At 46.9% G+C, this 17,585-nt stretch overlaps 4 protein-coding genes across 4 annotated transcripts; 3 read left to right on the forward strand and 1 right to left on the reverse strand.

The window, feature by feature from the left end:
• Window positions 1-1,344: 1,344 nt before the first annotated feature.
• Window positions 1,345-3,017, forward strand: F5Y00DRAFT_93416 (eukaryotic mitochondrial regulator protein-domain-containing protein). Its single transcript, XM_048014351.1, has 2 exons — window positions 1,345-2,157; window positions 2,370-3,017. The coding sequence occupies exons 1-2, from the start codon at window positions 1,684-1,686 to the stop codon at window positions 2,910-2,912; spliced, it is 1,017 nt and encodes a 338-aa protein (XP_047864090.1). The 5' UTR covers window positions 1,345-1,683; the 3' UTR covers window positions 2,913-3,017.
• Window positions 3,018-3,059: 42 nt separating this feature from the next.
• F5Y00DRAFT_93432 (tyrosine phosphatase family-domain-containing protein) lies at window positions 3,060-4,883 on the reverse strand. Its single transcript, XM_048014352.1, has 3 exons — window positions 4,311-4,883; window positions 3,555-3,889; window positions 3,060-3,391 (listed from the first exon to the last, which is right to left on the reverse strand). The coding sequence occupies exons 1-3, from the start codon at window positions 4,674-4,676 to the stop codon at window positions 3,208-3,210; spliced, it is 885 nt and encodes a 294-aa protein (XP_047864091.1). The 5' UTR covers window positions 4,677-4,883; the 3' UTR covers window positions 3,060-3,207.
• A 4,758-nt stretch (window positions 4,884-9,641) lies between these two features.
• Window positions 9,642-10,913, forward strand: F5Y00DRAFT_239245 (uncharacterized protein). Its single transcript, XM_048008049.1, has 2 exons — window positions 9,642-10,043; window positions 10,150-10,913. The coding sequence occupies exons 1-2, from the start codon at window positions 9,897-9,899 to the stop codon at window positions 10,504-10,506; spliced, it is 504 nt and encodes a 167-aa protein (XP_047864092.1). The 5' UTR covers window positions 9,642-9,896; the 3' UTR covers window positions 10,507-10,913.
• Window positions 10,914-15,084: 4,171 nt separating this feature from the next.
• Window positions 15,085-16,795, forward strand: F5Y00DRAFT_262799 (uncharacterized protein; the record flags this gene model as incomplete). Its single annotated transcript, XM_048011445.1, has 3 exons — window positions 15,085-15,316; window positions 15,807-15,957; window positions 16,015-16,795. The coding sequence occupies 3 exons, from the start codon at window positions 15,085-15,087 to the stop codon at window positions 16,793-16,795; spliced, it is 1,164 nt and encodes a 387-aa protein (XP_047864093.1).
• Window positions 16,796-17,585: the final 790 nt, after the last annotated feature.

A 17,585-nucleotide genomic window follows, 5' to 3' on the forward strand; every position in this document is an offset into this window, starting at 1 on the left:
GTATGAAAGTATATAAACATAAACTAGAAAAAAAGGGATAGTTAGGGATAAGAGATGGGACGAGGAGCTTGTTGAAGAGAAGCCCCGTAGGTAGGTTTGTGCTTGTTTACATGCCGGGTGGATAAGGCGATATGATGATAGTAATAATAAAAATATATAAGCGTATAAATCACATACTGTAGGCAACTTTTTTTTTTAAAAACACGATCTGGCAGCATGCAGTACCTATGGTATGGTAGAAACAATCTTATTAGCGGGAGGCAAAAAGGAAAAAAAAAAGGTGTCGTCTGGCATCCATATCGTATGCGCCTGCGAAGCTCCCGGGACCAATACCAAATGTTGCCAACAACTAATAAACCGAACTTAACCTAATAACCTACCTTAAATGTATTGGCCTTTAACTGTATTGGAACAGGTACAGTGGTAGGCTGGCAGGATGAGATGGATGGTGTGACAGGCGGCCCAGACTTTTCCCTGTTCCAAGCCTCCAAGCCTCCAAGCCTGTCCAAAAGTCGCTTGTGCTTGTGGGTGTTTATCTCCTTGGGGAATTATGGGAGCTCCCCATGCATAAGGGATCGCGATCACTGATGAGCTAAGCATGGATATAGTATGGGATAGGTAACAAGGATTCCCGCAACATCGTGGTCGACGCGTCTCGATTCAATTCCAGTTAGGTTGAGGCTAGGTCGAGACTTTTACATTAGTGCCCTCCCAGTCATTAGGCCTAATATAACCATAGGCGGGATTTCTAAGCCCCGGCTAAAAAGAGGGAGTAGTGGTGTAGGTATGTAGTATGGTGTACGTTTAGCGGAGGAGGCGTCTTTTCGAGTACCTACCTTTCTCTCGACTCGTAAAATAGCCAAGATAATAGGAATCAATAACGATAATAAAAGCGAAGGGGAAAAAAAAAAGAAAAGAAAAAAAGAAAAAGAGATAATGCAAATATAGCAGTATAGGTTGTTATATGCAGTATGTGAGTTGGATGCGTGCAAGTCGCCAAGCATTTACTATTGATTCGAGGATTTAACGGTCGTATGGAGTAGGTAGACGATACTGTGTAGTGAGGCGCGAGTCAGGTGGAATTGCCGAGGACGCCTCCAAGCTAACGATAAGCAACATGCAGAGTGAGTGACTTGGGTATTGCTGCATGCGAAGACAGACAGACATGAACGAGGAAAAGACACCTTTTTTCTTTCCTTCTTGAGATGCAGTTGGTCGAAATCCCCGGTTTGATACGAGCAAGAGACGCTGCAACAGACGAAGCAGTTAAAAAAAAGAAAGAAAGAAAGAAAGTTAAGCTTCGAAAACGTCCCGCCAGCAAAACGGGACCATATGTCCGATATGTAGGCATGTAGCGGAAAGGACCCGAGCTTGCCCGTTTGCTTGGGCTCTGACTTCCCGTCTTACCTATCTGCAAATTCCCCCACTACGGATTACCTACACAGTAGGTACATGTCCATATGTACACTATTTTAAGTACCCAAGTACCAGTGTTTCATCAAACAGGAATTTCCGGAGTTTAAATCGCCGTTTCAATATTCTTCCAGCTCCGATACCCACCCACCAGTGGACCTAAATTTTTTTTTTTTGCAACGAAGATTTTCACATTACGGTGGATTTCCCAATTAAATATAAAAGCTTCACCCTCACCCTCCGCGAGTCGAGCTGTCATATGCTCCTGCGATGCCACCACGCATACCAGGCCCGTCGACGGTATCATCCGCCTTGACCCGATGCGCAGTCCCATCGGCCTCGAGTCGGAGTCGATGTCACCCGCAGCAGCCATGTCCTCCTCCTCCCCAGAGCAAAGCTAGCTTCTCAACCACTGCAAGCCGGCCGCGCTTCACCAAGATCCGCCGTGTCTTCAGGACTTGGATCAACGGCCCAGGCTCCACTTTCCGTAAGCATAGGCGCAACGGTACCAATTATCTTCAGAGCCAAGCGGATAAAGAGCGGAATGTTGATCGCCCTTTCCCCCTCAATCCCCATTTCATAAGCCAGCCCGTCTTAGATGACCACGCGAGGGAAATAATATGGCACAAAGTGATGCGGAAGGGCGAGCCCATCAAAGCCGTCTCTGCCGAACTAGGTGTCGATATTAGAAGAGTAGCTGCCGTTGTGAGGTTAAAGGAAGTCGAGAAGGACTGGGAAGCCAAGGTTAGTCGTCTCTTACACTTTTTCCATTATTCAAATCCTCCCGGCGCTTTGTATGATGATTATCAACATTACCCAATTCGATAAGTCTTTAAGACAACTACATGGTTACAAACTTTTGTTGCGAGCCTCTCTGATAACAGTCGCCTCTCACAATTCTCACTTGACATTTCTTCTCTTGAGAGTGCCCCGTTGCTAACATGCTGCAACATCAGGGCAAGAAGTTGGCAAAACCATATGCCAGAGCTGTGCTGAGCATGTTACCTACGCACACGTTTAGAATCGACCGATGGAACCAGCCGTTCGAACCCATTAACGAGCTGCACGTACATCCGTACACCACGAAGCAGATCTTTTGGCCGACGTCCGAATCGCGTCACTTCACACGTGCCGACGCGGCCAAGGCCTTCCACCCGAAGCTGCTGTCGGCGGACCAGCGTGTTCCCCACCCGGAATTAATCCAGATGGAGAAGGATCTTCTGCAAGGTCGGCCACTGTGGGATGCCTCGGAAAGGTTCAAGCAGGCCGCGATGGAGTCGGAGAGGAAGGCTGCCGACAAACAGGCTGCAAAGGCTGCTCTAGAGGAGAAATTCACTACCCGGGTACGCTCGAATCGTTTCGAGTTCCGCTTCAAGCAGATCAACTCGGAGAACGTCGGCGCTAAGGGCAGGGCGCGGCACGCTGTCGGCTGGAGGTATGGTGCGCCGTACTACGACCGTGCCAAGGGCGAAATCAAGATTCCTACCTCAGTACCTTGATCTAGTGTTAGGCGAGAATACTGTTCAAGTTATCGTTGCGCCGGGATCCTATACCTGCGACGGTGCCTTCGGAATTACTGCAGCTATGTTAATCAGCTTATCTGAGCAGAGCGTCAGACAGTAGAACGGAGGAATGTTTGTACGAAAAATGTATGAATATCTAAGTCGAAAGACGCATGGAGCGAGTTGGACGTCTTGAGGGTCCATGAATGATGTCTATCTATAAGGAGCAGGCCAAATTCGGCATCCAGCTTTCTGTATACATATTACTCAAGACTTGCATATACCCACCGATTTACAACAATAGTTTGGCATGGTCCTGCCATGGCAGCACTCCTTTCTCGTCCACGTCGACGATCAGGTTGCTTTGTAGCTGCCTAACCCCGTCAGGTGATAGTAGTCCCAGGTCAACGACACACTTTTCGACTGATCCATAGGTATTGCGGATCTTAGCCAATGTTCCCAGCATGGCCTCTTTCCTATAGTTTCACAAGTCAGCCTCCTAACACGCAAATATATCATGAGACAAAAGCTAAGTGATAAAGAGTAAAAATATTAATGGCAAATCGGTGAAAGGGAGGCAGTGAAGTCCCAATGGAACGGGCTGGTTAGTTTAATATACGAAGCAGAAGTAGGACATACTGGGATGAAATCATCCTCCTAGCAGCTACTGGGTGTTCCCGTAGCGTCGGGTTGCTCATCAGATGCGCAATGAGCTCCTCGTGACGCGACTTGAGCCCCAGGTCCGTCAAGCTGTACTCATGCGCTACGACCTCATCGGGTACACCGCATAAGCTCAAGATCAGCCCGCAGATCACTCCGGTGCGATCTTTACCGGCTGTGCAATGGATGAGGCAGGGCGCCGGCGGGGAGGATGTAGGTGAGGCTAGATGCTCTAGTATCGTCTTGAACGGCGCGTAACTGTTACTCGGCGAAGCCCCCGCAACAAGTATATCGTGGTATGCCGCTATAAAACCCTAGTCAGGACATGTCAGTCTAGGTGCATACACGGGTTGAGCTGTCAGCCTCTCGGAACGACTTGAGCAAGAGATTTGGTAACACGCAAGCATGAGGCAGCCTGCTTCGAGCGAGTGGTGAACGGAGTACGACGAGGCGAGCGTAACTGCCCAACGGACCCCATTCACTTATCACCGCTCTTCAATCTTGGCCCAAAACGAGGCCAGCGAGGGGCTTTCCCGCCCCCAAAATACAAGTAAATGCAACTGTATATTCCCTCAGCCCCAATCTCTTAATAATCCGCTTGCTTGATCCTAATTTTCGGACCGAACTAGAAGGGATAGGCAAAAATCCAGCAACCCAGAAAGCCAACCTGCGTTGTTCCAACATGGATCTCCGCGGCTCTCTTTAGCGCGTTACGCGCGTAATTGCAATACGTACCTCTGCATGTTCTGAAGCATAGTTCTTGTACCTAAGAGCTAATGCTTCGGGAGAGTAGTCCTGATCTAGGAAGACGGGAACGAAATGGCGGCTCGCACCGTCCCATTCTTTAATCTTCCAGCCGTAGCCGTCGCGCAAGCCTTTCTCGATCTCCACCGCCGAGCGCAGGTCAAATACCTTCGCAATACCTAGGTCCTGCAGCTTCGACACACCGTCGTCGGTGACCTTGGACGGCTCCGAGGAGCGGAAGACCAAGCCGCGGCGCACGACCTTGGAGTCACCCACTGGGTAACCTCCAACGTCGCGGAAATTGGGTAGACCAGAAATTGGCACAAATGGCGGACTAGGAAGTTCGGTTTCCGCCATTTTCCTTTTTCTTTTTTTTCCTCTTCCCTTTTGTACGAGGTTGACTAGGGGACCTTGGGAAAAGGTGCCTTTTGGGTTAGTTTCTTCCTCCGCGTGAGGCTGGCCTGAGATGTGTACAATAAAGTGAGGACGTAAGCTGTCAGAGGAGATCCGGAGCAATGATTTTCATACATAAAAAGGGACGGATCTAGGGATGAGACGCCACATGCTGTAGTAAACAACAGATCCAACCAATGAGATACCAAACGCCTGGATCAAGTTTCGATTGGTTGGTCAATTGATCAGCCAAGGACATGCCCCTCTACACTACCTTGTTTGTATAAGTCGGATTCCACGATAAGTGGCTCATTGGGCTCTGTGAGTTGTCAATGGAAGAATGCTGGTATAACCAACACAGCAGCAACATGGATAAATCTATTCGCCCAATTTTCGGTGAATAGAAATTGTATGTATTCCAAATTGTAGAAATGGTGAAAGATGAATGGGAGCGAAACGAGGGGGAAAAAAAAAGGAGGGGTTGTAACTAGGGCCTAGTTGTAACACAATAACTACACAATTTGACAAGTCCCAATCTGCGAAACGTGCATATATGTACTAATCGTTCATGTATATTCTATATGCGAACGGTATGTAGGGAGTACATACTTTGTAATGTACATTATGTACTACAACATATCTGTACTATGTATATGTACATATCGGCGTGTAACCTTGGCACAAATCCATATTTTAGTCAGCCATTATCTTATCTGCGTAATCCGTAACCCAAAAATATAATAATAATAACCAGCTGCAACGCATTAGGTACCTAACCTAACCTAAGCCAATTATGTACGCCATAATACGCCATACATGTAATATGATATACACGACCAGCCATCAATCACATGCAGGACCCTTGTGATAATCTTGTACGGAACCGATTACTTTCCATCCTTCTCTCTCATGTGACGAGTCCTCCACCCGGAGCCTCAAATGTGGAGACAAACATCAACACGTAACCCCATGTCTCAAAGTTACAGCCCAGTATTTATCAACTTACCTACATACAACTTACCTACCTGATACATGTACATGCATATATACAATCCTTTAACGCAACAACCCAGTACGTGCAGTGCAGTTTCTTCCAGACCTGTCAAGTCCCCGGATATTTCTCAACCGCAAACCGAATTGAGAAACCGAAGACGAAGATAGGCAACAATGCGTCGATGATGTGTCTCGGAACCCTCAATTGGGTCTAGCCGAGTGACGGCATGGCATAGGTACATACCGTTAATAAACGCCCGGCCGCATCCTTACTCAGCTTGCAAATTACTCAAGTATACCAAAGGTGGAAAAGGGGGGCCGGATGTATGTATGTATGTATGTATGTGTATAATAGATTGTACATAGTAGGTAGTAAGTAACCTTTATCCCCACCGCCATTCCCAGTATGTATGAACACTTCTGGCTGACGGATCCGCCCTAGCCCTTTCTTCTTCTTCCTGTCAGGTCGCATATAGATGGCCTAGAAGGGCACCTAGCCCTAGCTGCCTAGTCGTTAGCGTTGGAAGCCTTGGGATTGCCTCGAAAATTTGGCGTGAGCTATGGGAGTCGAGACTAGCTCAAGGCTGTGTCTGCTAATTGCCGGCGGCGGCGTCCGCCCCTGGCATCAGGGGTTGGCGTGAGGCTCGTTGCCATTGGTGCTGTTCGATGCCTACATTTTTCGGTATACCTTAGGTAGCTTTAGTGTTACTTCCCATAAGACTTCCCGTAAGCAGAAAGTAAGTAGTTCCAGCGGGCGTAACCGTAGTAAGTGACATAGATATACATACATAGTTGGTCATTCCTCTCTGTCAATATAGGGGTAGGTACCAGAATATGTACGAGGATGCGGTAGCAGTACGACTGACTGTATCTACATTAGCTGCGTCAGGATAGTTGTTGGTCCTGGGTTTTGTTGTATCGAAACAGTTCAAAGTGTAACCGGCGGCTGGTTCCTAAGGCTCATGCATGCATGTATGGTAGCTGCGCATCCTTTAGCTGCATTTCCGCCTGAGTCTAAATCCCTTGACGATATGCGAGGCGAGTCACAAGGGATCCGCGGTTGGGACAGCCAGTTTCGGAAAGTCACTCTTCCAACGATGGCATTTTAGGTGTTGTCAGCCGCATGTCACCTTCTGTGTCACCATCTGTATAACCATTAAAGTGTTATAACCGTGAGGATTTTCTATCTGTCTATAGGTAGTACATAATATAGTCTGAGTCTGCGCCGCTCCTGTGTTTCCCGAGATGAAGATAAATCCCGTGTAACTAAAGCATAACCAGCGTGAGCTTTCATCTACATTGATTCCGTCCAATCCACAAATGAGAGACAAAGGATATCCGAACTTTTGGAACTTTTAAAGACCGTATGACCTCCACTAGTCGGAAAAAGAAAGACGAGGATGCCGAAGTGTATGTTTAGTCCGGAGCCTCCCGAGGGAAAAAAAAGGGGGGGGGAGGGAAACCCTCAGCTTAGCATGAATGCTTGCCATGCTCGATGCCTAGCCTGGGTATTTATTTCGGTTTCCAGGTACTGCAATAGCTGCACCTTGTATGCCCACATTCAACGCAAGCATTATCGTAGATGACTGAATTATTACCACCAGCGGTACAGTTGCACTCCGGGTACGTTAGTTACAGACAATAGATAGTAAAGGGTCAAGTAACTCACGCATTTCCAGCGATGCTCTGCCGAGGCCGACGACGTCAGCACCGGTGATGATTCGCGAGAGAAATAGCCAGTGATAGTGTTATCATCGTAGTTTTCCTCGATACCGTTTGAGTAAGCAATCTGCTTGCAGTGTGCGTGGAACGGAGCCATGGTAAATATTAAGGATTTTGTGAAATTCAGTATAAGATAGTGGTGTATATTCGATAAGACTGTTCGCTATGAATCGAGTAACTAGTAACTTTCGTAGACGAGTGGTGACGGTAGATCCAGGCATCAAGAAGGAAGGACTCGCAATGGGCTTTATACCCATCTTGGAGACTCACAGCCCAGCATCGTAACCAACTAGACACAGGGATGAATTCGAGCAAGCTGGTAGTCTCGAAGCCATATCTGGTTGTTACGCTGATAGACTTCCAGTGGCTCGGAATGTCAGCGTCGTATGACTGACTAGGACTCGGTCAGGGAAGAGGATACGCCTAAGTATCGAAACCCTACATCTAAGTGGTTAGGCACGAGATTGGCGAAGCTAACAGGCTTCCCAGTCGACGGCATCGCCATTTTGATTGAGTAACTCGAACTTCGACATGTGACGCAATTTTTCCCAACGAGAAACCTAGATAGATTCGGTAGGACGAGTTCCACTTCCTTACACCCTTCTCGGTGGAATATAGGATGTTGATTGACGCATATAATCCTCAATATTGATTGCGGACGACGCTTTGAGGAGACCGGAGATTCTTTGACAAGTGCTCCCACAGCCACTATACAGTTTTCGGTAACTTCTTCGCGATTATATTGGCTCCCGCCTGCTCGGTAGCCCTGTTATTCAGGCGACAAGGACCCAACAACTGCACAAAGAGTCGCATTGCATAGCCATGAGGCCCGACGGTCGTAGGGCTGATTCCCCATGCACCACCATCCCCTCTCGAACCCCGTGAGTCGCGCCAGTAGACCTGTCATCTGTACGACCGCCAGCCATTATAACGCGCCCTCTACCGAAATTAGGAGACAGCTGAACTAGGCGCATACGCCTCAGGCGGTCTGGAAACCAGCGTTGGCATCGACGGGAACTAACAAGCGGTCCGCGTATACGAGGCGGGGGTGGCCTTGAGGTTTCTTGAAAGCAAAAAAATAAAAGGAGGAAAAAAAAAAGAAAATTTCATCTTCAGATATATGATGTAAGCGAAGGAATCCAACGGTGTAACTGCACAGCTGAGATTCATACTCGGACATGATAAGCGGCCGCGTACACCCCGAGCGACCCCGGAACTCAGCCGGCGTCTTTAGCATCCTGCGACGGTTCTAAGAGTCGGACGTGGGCCTTCATCACTTATATATCCCAAATTGTTAAGTCCTAAGCTTTGCTATATTTGGTGAAATCCAGAGAGGTGGTTTGTTCATCATGCGGCTCTCCGAAAAAACATGTCGTGAGACTTAGAGACGTGCAACAATTGGAGGGGTATCGGGGTTGGGGTTACCTCTCATTGGACGTGGATTGATTGTGAGAGACGGCCCACGTTGCCCGACTATCTTAGATACAATCTTAGATACAAAAGATATCTCCTTCGGAAATCTCGATCAACGAGCCTCAGAGATCTAGCAAGGAGAGTCCATAGCTGACAGCCTCGGAATAGCCCCGTAAAGTAACCTCGTCAAGTTTGGTTTTAACCCCCACGTTTTCAGCAGTAAAGACTATTGCATATCTGATTGCTGCTGATGATGATAGCCCTTGAGGCTATTGAATGCGAAACCGAACCTATGTCGCCACTGGTAACAGGCCTCCGAGCGAATCCAGCCTCGATCCTACCGAGATGTCAGTGTCAACTAACTATGCAGTCTTTATCAAGGGTCTTCTCAAACAGGTATAATACTCTCTTTAACTAGTTAGTGTAATCGCTAAAGAACTCATTAGACCATTTAAAAGCAAAAGTACCCAAGTTTTAACTAACTACCTACCTTACCTATTAAGAGGTATGGGTTTAAGAATCTAACTTGTTACAATGTAGTTAGTTAATTAGAAATGCTTTTTCGAAAGTCTACACGAAACTAGGTTAAGTAAAAGCACTTACACGGCAAGTGGCCGAAAAGTCCAGCGGGCTGCCTTCATTCATTCGCCAATAGCATTTAACTAGCCATTAACTAGCCCATTCTTGGCATGCCCAAAGGAGGCAGATCTTGTCGTCCCAATTAGGAAAATCTACAAAGATACATCATATCGGAGTCTGGGGGCTAGACACATTTGGAAGCACAGACGCATAGTTCGTCATGGCTCGTCATCGTTTATCCTTTCTCACAAACAGGGATAAGACGCCTAAACGGCCACAAGCTTCTCACTTCTATCAATTATATTTAGCTCCATCTTCAGCTCAAAGTTGTTTGTGTTTTTCCACAGCCATTCTTTTTGCTTGCGCGTGCTCAGCATTGTATCGTCATTAAAGCCTGCGGCGATTTAGTAGTAGTATTAGCTACTCGACATCGCAACTGACATTCTTTCTTCGTTAACTACGCCGAGCGTCGCGACTATGAGTATCTGGGGCATGACAGCGAGCTATTTGCTCTTTTCTCTCCTTCACTTTGCCCAATTCGTACTTGCCGTTGCTGTTTGTGGATTATACGGCGTTGATCTTTCGCGCGCGCGTTCTCAGGGCAAATACATCGATGGGAAATGGGTATGCCAAATCGTCCCGTCCCCCCTCCCCCTCCGCGATAAGCTGATGTTGGGGTCTTTTCTTAGAAGTGAAAAAAAAAAAAGCTGACAGAAGTACTACTGTATAGGTCTACGCTGAAGTTGTGGGGGCTCTTGCCGCACTGACGGCTATCCTCTATTTCATACCTTTTATCCTACGATTTGCTGCAGTTACGATATGGAATTCTATCATGTTTATCTTGTGGATAGCGCTCTTCGGTCTGTTTGGTGGCATGTACATCCATGAGGACCCTGAAGGTAATGGCGACATCCAGAGGATGAAGAACGCCGTGTGGGTTGACTTAGCGAATGCACTGCTCTGGCTTATTGGATTTGTTGCGAGTGCCACTTACTGGTGGACCCACCGCGAGAGGCCAAGCCGCTTTACGGGCCGTGCTCATCTAGGCCGGAATTCGTCGGTCAGGTCCACCGGTTGGACGGCATAGTTATATCATATGCGGCTATCATATTGTTTGGTAGATCTGATAATTTTGGGGCCGATCTTGGTGGGAAAACTTGGGGTATGTGTGATTACGATGATGAAAGCGATGAGGGACAGTTTGGCGTTGAGAGAGGTTAGAATACCCAAAAACACGACTTGGATTTCTGAATAATTCGTCACGGATGTAAGAGTGACATAATCAAGAGTTGGAGTCGTTAGATATTCGAGGCTCTGCGAAGTCTATGCCACGTTGCATTCTTAGTCTGCAGCTCATTCGACTCTGCATAAAGCATCAATAAGAACGATATTGCTTATTTCTCAAAGTGCCGCCTAGAACATGACGTTTATTGCAACGTACTCCGAGGACTTGTCATCATCCGTTTAATTTATACCTACACCTCAACTTATACCCAACATACCTATATACCCAACATACCTATATACCCGCCGTAAACTCCCGGTGCCTCAAAACTACATGTCATACGTATACCTATGTAGATGAAGATGTATGAGAGCCTGGGCTTTATGCAGCCTTACTGACCTAGAACCGCCGAGCTGCGGATATATATATGTGTGCTTATTTTGAAAAATAAGACATGCGGTTAGATGAGTAGCTTTCCAAAGTGACTGCGTATATGCAATGCAATGTATCAATCAATATCTTACCTCTTATCATAGTTAAGCCCCTTTCACATGTCACTACGGAGCACAAGAAAATTTGACGAACTATATGTTGTTTTGTTAGGCCTTAATATCGTCACGTTGGTTTTGTGTGTGCCTGTTTTACGAATTTTGGTAGTATGTCAAGTGGATAACGCTACTACTTGAGAATCCCGAAATATGCGCCAAGGGGACCACCATCTACGTCATATTTCATAGAATTTGCTATCGAATTCTTTGTCTCTCCCTCTCGTTTGTTTAACGCCAGGGGAAAATGGGGATTTTCCCCTGTAGCCAAATTTCCAACTCTGTGGCAATTACAATTAGAATATATTCGACACTGATACATAGTAATGATGCTCTGCTTAGTTATTAGGACGCTATCGTCGATCCTTCAAGACTTTTTAACGGACCCCTGTCGAGATTGATAACCCCCGAGTTGGAAGTTGGGACCCCGCCGGAACCGCGCTTGGCGCATTTAAATCTCCTGCTAGAAAATTCGTGACAAGGGAACGGGCGTTGTGAACTCTACTAGTCAAAGATCTTCGTCACATAGACGTGCGATGAGGAATTACATATGCATATACGTAATAGCTATATAAATTGAAAGAACACTTAATTTCGACTATTCGGAGCAAAGAGAGAGATAGAGAGAGAGAGGGTCGAATTCAAGGCTAGAGTTTGAGATTGATAATGACGGCGTATATAGTACGTACCTACACGTGTAAGAGGAGAGTCGACGCGGAGAAGACCCAAACAGAACAGGGTTATTCGCTCGACGTAGACCCCGGGCGATGATGGGAGCCATGCTTTTTTCCCCGAGCATCGATCTACTAGTAGATCGGCGGGGGCTTACCTCTTTCTGGCATCGTCTGGTGCTAATGGTGCGAATACACTACGGATCCGTACATAGAGAAGGCATTGCGTACCTGTCGCTGACAGGCTCAGGTGCTTCATTTTCAGCTTCGTCGACAAAATTGCGAGACGTTGCGAGACGTTACGAGATGTGACTAGATTGTCGGAGTGATGTGTTCTTCGGTTCTCCTCCTTGATAGGAGGTTACGGGAAGCCGCCGCATACACGTACACGTACAGTTTTGACGGGTTCCTCATAGCCGCGAATTGAATTGTGCACAGCTGTAAATCTCAAACCCAACGCAGACGCTGGATGATCTCACAGAGGGACCTAGTTGAGCTGTTAGGTGCCCATCTAGAAATTAGCTCGTGGCGATAATCTAAGACAGAAGCATCAGCGGTAAAATTCGCATACGGCTATTTTTGGATATTTTACTCATTTTGTGATTGCATTCTACCCTTCGGGACTACAATCATTCCTTGCTGAATACATAGGGACGTAATGTCCTAACCTATTATGTAGAGTACTCTTGCGTATTATACATAAGGCATGTATCATAGACTAAGGTCTTGTGGGGACTGTGCCGACGCTAGAGTTCGTAGTGTCTAGAGGCTGTGTATATTTGGGCACCTAAAGTCGCTTAGTAGTTATGAGAACGGAGGCAACTTGATGTGCAATACGGAAACGTTGATCACTGTACGCTGGGTAGCAACACACCCAGAACACCCAACGTCCCAAGTAGCCGGGGTTTGCAGTAAACTGCGAGTTCGGGGACCGGTCATGTTTTGTCGCGGGCGGGCTATGATATAAATTTGATAGGGTAGTAAAGAGGACACGGTGAAGATGGAGGAGACTTAGGCGGATTTTGCTCCTCGACATCTTACACGCTGGCCGATATGAACCCTCCCCGGCCGGTATGGAGTTAATGGGAACTTGGAAGATGCAATCGGCCGAGCGTGCGAGGGTAAGCTAGAATTAGATGTCAGTCTAAAAGGTAGTTTGGAGGGTACCTACACTGCTACAGGCCGTGGCCAAGGTATGATTGATGTGGGTGGGACGCGTTAATGGTTAGCAGGGCTCGTACGATGCGTCCTCATCTCGAGGTTGGATGATCGTCAAGAATTACCCATTACGTACAAGGATACATTAATGCTAGCCCGACCTGTCGGCATATTGTTCATATATTGGTAGAATCATATCGAGCAATCGTGAGGAGAGAGAAGCCGATCGTAGACGATGCTGTAAATCTTATTATTTTTTTCTTTTCCCTTTTGCGCGTTGCAGTAGGCGGAAATGACAACTTTGATAGGGCTACCCAATGAGCGAAGGGTATCACATACGAATCTACCCCGGTACAAAACTGTCAGTTCAAATGTACTGTACTTCCAAGGTTCCTTCTGCACAAGGTGGAGTGGAGCCTACCTGCCTACAAGTTTAGTACTAGGTATGTATGATGATGTACTTGGATGTAGAAAGTCGAAGGATCCTTACGAAAAATTCTAAACATTAGGTAGGCACATACTTAAGAGGGACGATACACTATTGTATGGGGTACTTACATATATGTGTCGATGTGCTTACCTTTTTTTGTGGTTTGATACCTACATAAACTACCTACATCTAGATGCAACTTCTTACCAATCGCAACCACCCATCATCAATACCTTTTTGAATTCGAAGTGCTCTACTCCTTAAAGAGTTCCCGTACCTAACGCCACATTACCGCGTTTGGTAGCAATCATCTTTAAAAATATTATAGATATTACTGCGGTGATAATAAGTAAGCCGATAGCATATAAGACACCAGAAGGTACAGTACTAAAGCTTATTCCTTCGGATGGCTATACAGCGGACTAAGAGACTAGAGTCGTCATCTTATCAGAAGAAATGCTAGTTGATCCCGACTTTCCGAACATCTATCGCGACCGGCTTTATACGATATAAAGTACTTTCCAATAATCTCATCAGGGGGTCTGGGGTTTCCGTTTGAAAGGTATGTGTGCTTGGGTGTACTCTACCACAAGTAAACCTACCTAGTCGAATAGGTAGCCTCGACATCTGCAGGCCTTACCATCTACCACACACATTCACTCACACTCACTATCACGTTTACTTTAGCATCTCCACCACTGTTTAAACACCTGCTCTCTTTTGAACAACAATAATTCCGAGCAACTAAGAATATTCACATCATATGGCAAGGGCAACCGTCTCCCCCTCGGGTCAAAGGTAGACAATTAGAAATAACGAGCGGGAGGAAGCGGGTCTCTTCATACATACCTATCCATCCATCTATTCATCCATCCGTCCCTCCATCGACCTATTCCACCCGTCAGTTTAATCCATGGTCAAATTGCGAGTGGAGACGCCGGATACTTTATACACACCTACTACTCATTGCGCACTACCTAACGCACTAACACACTACGCACTATTCAGCCCGCCACGGGCCGGGACGGCGATCCTCTTTCGAAAACCAAATCTCGTTTCGATAACAACTCGTACTCCAATTTACCTATAGTTTACCTATAGAAGTGCGAGGTATCAACCCTCACGTTGGACATAAACCCACCGAAGTTTCTTGCCAAGGTAAGACACCTGACATAACCCCATCCTTCTTCGATCTATTGCATTGTCATGCTTGCTTGGTATTTGATCAAACACCGCACCGAACCGTCGCTTGCTGGGTAGCACGACTTCTGCATCATTTTACAACGTGAAGCACGTCGTCATATGAGAGGGAGAGATAAATTCCCAAGAAGCACCATTGGTATAAAACAACAAGTGGGAACCTCCACCGGTCCGTTCGACATATAAGGTTATTTGGACGACGGGCTCCAGTCTCAACAAATCCAACATACTCTTCGGCTTACCTATCTCATACCTACTTGTTTATGACTGGCTAAGGACTGTGCGACGTCTAATCCTAAACACACCAACCGACTTCTGAAGAGCCGTACTGACTGAGAGTCCTGTGGTCCATTAGGTTTCCCGATCTCTGAGTTTATTTGGGGTTCAGCTGCAAGGGCAGATTAGTGAGCTGCGGCTTAAAGGTACTGACGATAACATGGCAGGCTTCAGCCGTTCGTTTAAGCCATCTTCATACCTGTCTTCTATGAAAAGACGACCACCTCCACCTTCGAGAAATATGTCAAGCTCATCCGAAGCGTCGCCTCTCTCATCACCCGACATCCGGCAAGACGATATTATCTTCTCTACGAGACCTTCGCCAACACCGACGATGGATAATCCATCGCAAAAACAACACGGAGCTTCTCCAAATCTCAGACCTATTGGTGGTATGTTTATATATTCATAATTCTTGTTAGCGAGTGACGATCTTTTCACAATAAAATGGGTCGTTTACTTCAGGCATACACACGAGATGTGTTTGCTTTATTTTCTAATCCGGAATGCCGGTCTGCGGTCTGCGGTGAAGATTGCCATTTTTCGGCGTGTGACCCCGGGGAGGGTGATGGTGGTTGGATTGGTTCAGCAAGCCACTAACGCTGTCCAATGCCCCAATGCTCCAATGCCCCAATACTCCTCCAACTCCTCTCCACTATCAACCCCTAAGGCGGGGTGCATTTAAAGGATACCCTTTTTTCTTTAGCTCCTTTAGTTAGGTGGTTTTAGGGTCCCATAGTCCCGTTAACGTTCCCCTTTGAAACGCCCATCTATGCACCCCTCTGTCACTTGTCTTTGAGTCTCTGGTTCCACGTTTACGTTTGCTTTTGTTAAACTGCGTCATACTCGACCATTGCTAAATAAATGTCCTAACTGGTTCAGGAAAAAAAGATCCGGTGCTTTTCGATGCTCCTAGGTCAACACCTGCTCGAGCCAAACCAATTGCAATCGAGTTACCCACTGTAAAGAAGGTTAATAGTGCTCCCGTTTACACTCCACCTGCACCTCTTTCAGCTCGCGGCGATCTTCCTGGGTAAGTTTCTTGCTAGCAGTTTAGCAACTGTTACTAACAACCCTCGCCTGGTAATAGTGGTTATTTTCCCTTACACGAGGAGCAAGCCCGTATTTATCGTCCTCACCCGTTTCAGCTTGATGCTTCTCAGGCCCGTATGAAATCCATCGAACGTGCGAGCCTGTCCAACTCCCCCGGCCCTGAGAAAACCACTTCCGCTAAAGCGTCGAAGGGAGTTATTCCTTCTACTACGGCTCCCGTAACTATGCCAGAATCTAGTTTCGATTCCAGGTCTGATACCCCCGTTGCCAGCTACATGCCGACTGGCACCCAGGACAGCCCTCTACCAATGGGCAAGTATTATCCTTCCAACTATGTGAAGAGAAAAGAAGAAAAGCGAAGCCGACAGACTCGCCCATCAACGTCAACCTCATTGCCTCCGATGGGCTCCAAGTCGGAATCACTTGTATCTACCACAAGAGACTCTGCTACGTTGGGCCATTCACGGAACGAGTCCGATGCGAAACGTAGATTGCAGCAGTACCAGCGAGATATGATTGCTCAAGCGACGCTGGCTCTTAACGGTGGAAATGTCAACGCGGCAACGCTAAGTTCATTAAGGACGATCGGGTTTACAGCCGTGCCCGGGCCCGGCAAGCCAAGACTGGCACCTTTGGGATCTCCTGGACCCGTGACACCTATGGAACTCGAAAATGCCCAGGATGGTTACTTGGGAGCACGGAGCACTGCGGATATCCAAGTTGAAGAGATCGCACGGGCTATAAGAGCCGAAGAGGAACGCAAACGACGAGAGGGTACGACATCACCCACTGTTGAGCTGGGACCTAGCACATTTTAAAATCTCCCGCCGCCTTTGCGTATGATAAACAGGATACGTCGCTGTTACGAGATTTATCGGGATGGGATATTGTGGTTAATCGTCTAGGTAGCCATGGAGGTCTTTCCAACAGCCTAAATTCAGGCTTACCGTACCTAAAAATGGGGGGGAGGTCTCCTGTTTTATGTATCAACGATACCATTCTTTCGGTTCCAAGTTTAAGAATTGCATTGCGCGGTCTGGATCTATTTACCATGGCATTTTCACCTGTTTGACTGCCATCACGACCTCTGGCCCAAGCACACGTACCGGCGCCTCGAGCCGCGATGTTTCATTTGTCTCGTTTATGATACCCGATATCCTCAACAAAGACTGGATGATACAACAACAGCCACTACTACACTTGCATGCATGGATTCAACAGGCGTAGGGAATTGGCAGATAGGTTGTTAATCGCGCGGCAGTCTGACATCCGCCATCGTTTTTTTTTTTCCTTTTTCCTAAAAAAAATTCATTTGATTTGATTTGTCCCGGCCTCTATTATAGACTTACCTTCATTCTTGCTCTACTCGCTAAGAGGCAGCTCCCGCGTGGGCAATCCGTTCGTGTTGTTTGTTTGATATTGGAAATGGGGCTGGGTTGTACTTTTTGCTGGGTTTCGGAGGCGGAAAACGAAGATATTTATTTATTCGATCCAGAGAAGTAGCAGCTGTGACCGAGTAACTAACTCTTTTGGTTGAGTGCTAGGTTAGTTTCGTTTAGGCGGACGTAACTAAACTAACAGACTGAATGCACATATGTATTTTTAAAG

Source organism: Daldinia vernicosa (assembly GCF_022497035.1).
Source record: "Daldinia vernicosa strain CBS 139.73 unplaced genomic scaffold F5Y00scaffold_28, whole genome shotgun sequence".
Taxonomy (NCBI): Eukaryota; Fungi; Ascomycota; class Sordariomycetes; order Xylariales; family Hypoxylaceae; genus Daldinia; species Daldinia vernicosa.